At 40.0% G+C, this 1,948-nt stretch overlaps 1 protein-coding gene across 1 annotated transcript in view; it reads right to left on the bottom strand.

Annotated features, from left to right (window-relative positions):
- The window catches only part of LOC118325426 (coiled-coil domain-containing protein 42 homolog), a 4,182-nt gene that overhangs the window by 2,092 nt on the left and 142 nt on the right, over positions 1-1,948 (bottom strand). Inside the window, exons 2-4 of the mRNA XM_035658105.1 lie at positions 1,136-1,321; positions 211-303; positions 4-99 (exon numbers count right to left, since the gene is read on the bottom strand). Of these exons, the coding sequence (XP_035513998.1) occupies positions 4-99; positions 211-303; positions 1,136-1,321 (375 nt within the window). The remainder of the gene's footprint in view (positions 1-3; positions 100-210; positions 304-1,135; positions 1,322-1,948) is intronic.

The raw sequence follows: 1,948 nt of genomic DNA, 5'->3' as shown, positions 1-1,948 counted from the left end.
AACATACTTCTCCTTCAGCCTCCTAATCTCTGCCTCTTTTTGAAGCCTATCTTTCCTCTCCCTCTCTGCTTTCTCAGCAGCTTGATCAGCGTCTTCATCCTGCACAGATGGAGACAGGATTTTGTTAGGCTGCTGCTGTCCAGTGAAACTAAAATCCAACATGTACAGTCTAAAACAGCAGTCGTGTGTGAAATGTTCCCCCTACCGTACCTTGAGAAACATGTCAAAGCCGGAGTATAACTCCTCCACTTCCTTAATCTTCTCGTGCAGCTCATCTGTGCGTTGTTTCAAACTCTCCAACACCTACATAAGAACAAACATAGCAGGCAAAAGTTACATAAGCTGCTTTAGAATATTCATGAAGCATGGACAGAAATCTGGTCTAGTGAAGATGATTTTTGCCAAAAAGTTATCAACTTCACTGTTGTTGGACTCTACATTCAGAGAAAAGACCATACCTTCTGTATGAAACCAAGATTAATATGGAAATCTGTGTCCAAATGTTACTTGAATGAGTTCAGACAGACGCAACCTCCTTTTTGCAGAAGGAACATAAAGGAGAAACATCAGGTGTAAAATTCTGATTACATTATTTGCATAGTATCTGTGTACAACTTTAATGTCAATTTCTTTAACTTTATTGGGGAGAAATACATCTACTAGACTCAGTCCAAACATTCATCACTTTCCAACAATGAAAGGAGTTGGGACACTGACTTTGAATAACAGTAAGAATACTAAAGTTTGCCAAGTAGAGATGCTGGGATCAACTATCTTTCTCGGCTCTGATTGTGTTGGTTTTGTTTAGGCCATGGTGGATTCTTACAAATGCCATTAGGGGGACTAGGAGGCTGATTTTTTCACAGATTATCCATTTCATATAGTAGTGTCAGGATATTGTGAGTTTCAAAAAATGTGACTATTATTTTTTATAAAAGTGACCTACTGCAGCTTTAAGTATAACCTATTTGCATAAGTCAAAACATTGGCACAAATTGGCTAAATTATAAAACCAGAGGTGTTACTAAATGAAAAGATGTAAGAGTATTGTTGAGCTGAGCCAAATGATCAGTCTCACTAAAAATAAAAACCCAGATCCAGTCATCATATATTATAAGTTTGGCTATTATCTGACCTGTTCGCGCTCCTCCTTCTCCGCGTTAAACTCTTGCTCCTCCCGGCGTTTCTGCCGTAGATCAAACAGGGCTGCGGTCCTGTCACGTAAAACTCCTGTCATGGCACCGGCCGCCCCCGCAGGCCAACTCCTGCTCACACACAAGCATTGCAGCAAAGTTATTAACATTGATCGTTCGCATTGATCCTGGCAGACACACTAGAAGCGCTCCACATGAACTCACTGTGCGTCCTGCTCCTCACGGTCGCTCCTGGAGTCCATGGCTCTGACTTTCACAGTTAACATATACACAATCTTCCTCTCCTACTATGGTTTTAAGTTAACCTAAGTTTTCAGAGTTTCTAGGACCTCCACTTCCTCCCCTCTCGTTTCTATGGTAACCCAACCAGAAACTTTTAAAGGCACAATCCGGCATTTCAAGCTAAGAAGCCCCCCACCGGTCGCTACTGCGCATGTGCCACTCTCAACAGCAATGAGAATAAACAATGTTCCTTTATTGTTCCCCCTCTGTAGGAGACATTTAAATCAGTCACAGCAGCACAGGGGAATGTAGTGCAAAACGTACAGAAGTGTAAAAGTACAATAAAGAATCACAAAATAATAATATTATAAAATATTATAGAAAATATAAGACTATAATGACAAATATATACACTGTATGCAATAATATGGTGTGCAAAATATCTTTAGCAGCGTATAACTAAAAAAAACAAACAGTACATGTGCAATTTAAAGATAATAGTTTGTGCAAATAGTTAGTGCGTCGTAGGTTGAAAGTTAAACCAGTCTTAGTCAGCGGGGGTTGGAGGTACT

The sequence above is a fragment of the Morone saxatilis genome, unplaced genomic scaffold (genome assembly GCF_004916995.1).
Source record: "Morone saxatilis isolate NCDOM2014 unplaced genomic scaffold, NCSU_SB_2.0 Contig16, whole genome shotgun sequence".
Classification (NCBI taxonomy): Eukaryota; Metazoa; Chordata; class Actinopteri; family Moronidae; genus Morone; species Morone saxatilis.
The sequence above is the reverse complement of the archived record's forward strand: the minus strand, read 5'-3'. Positions and strand labels throughout refer to the sequence as shown.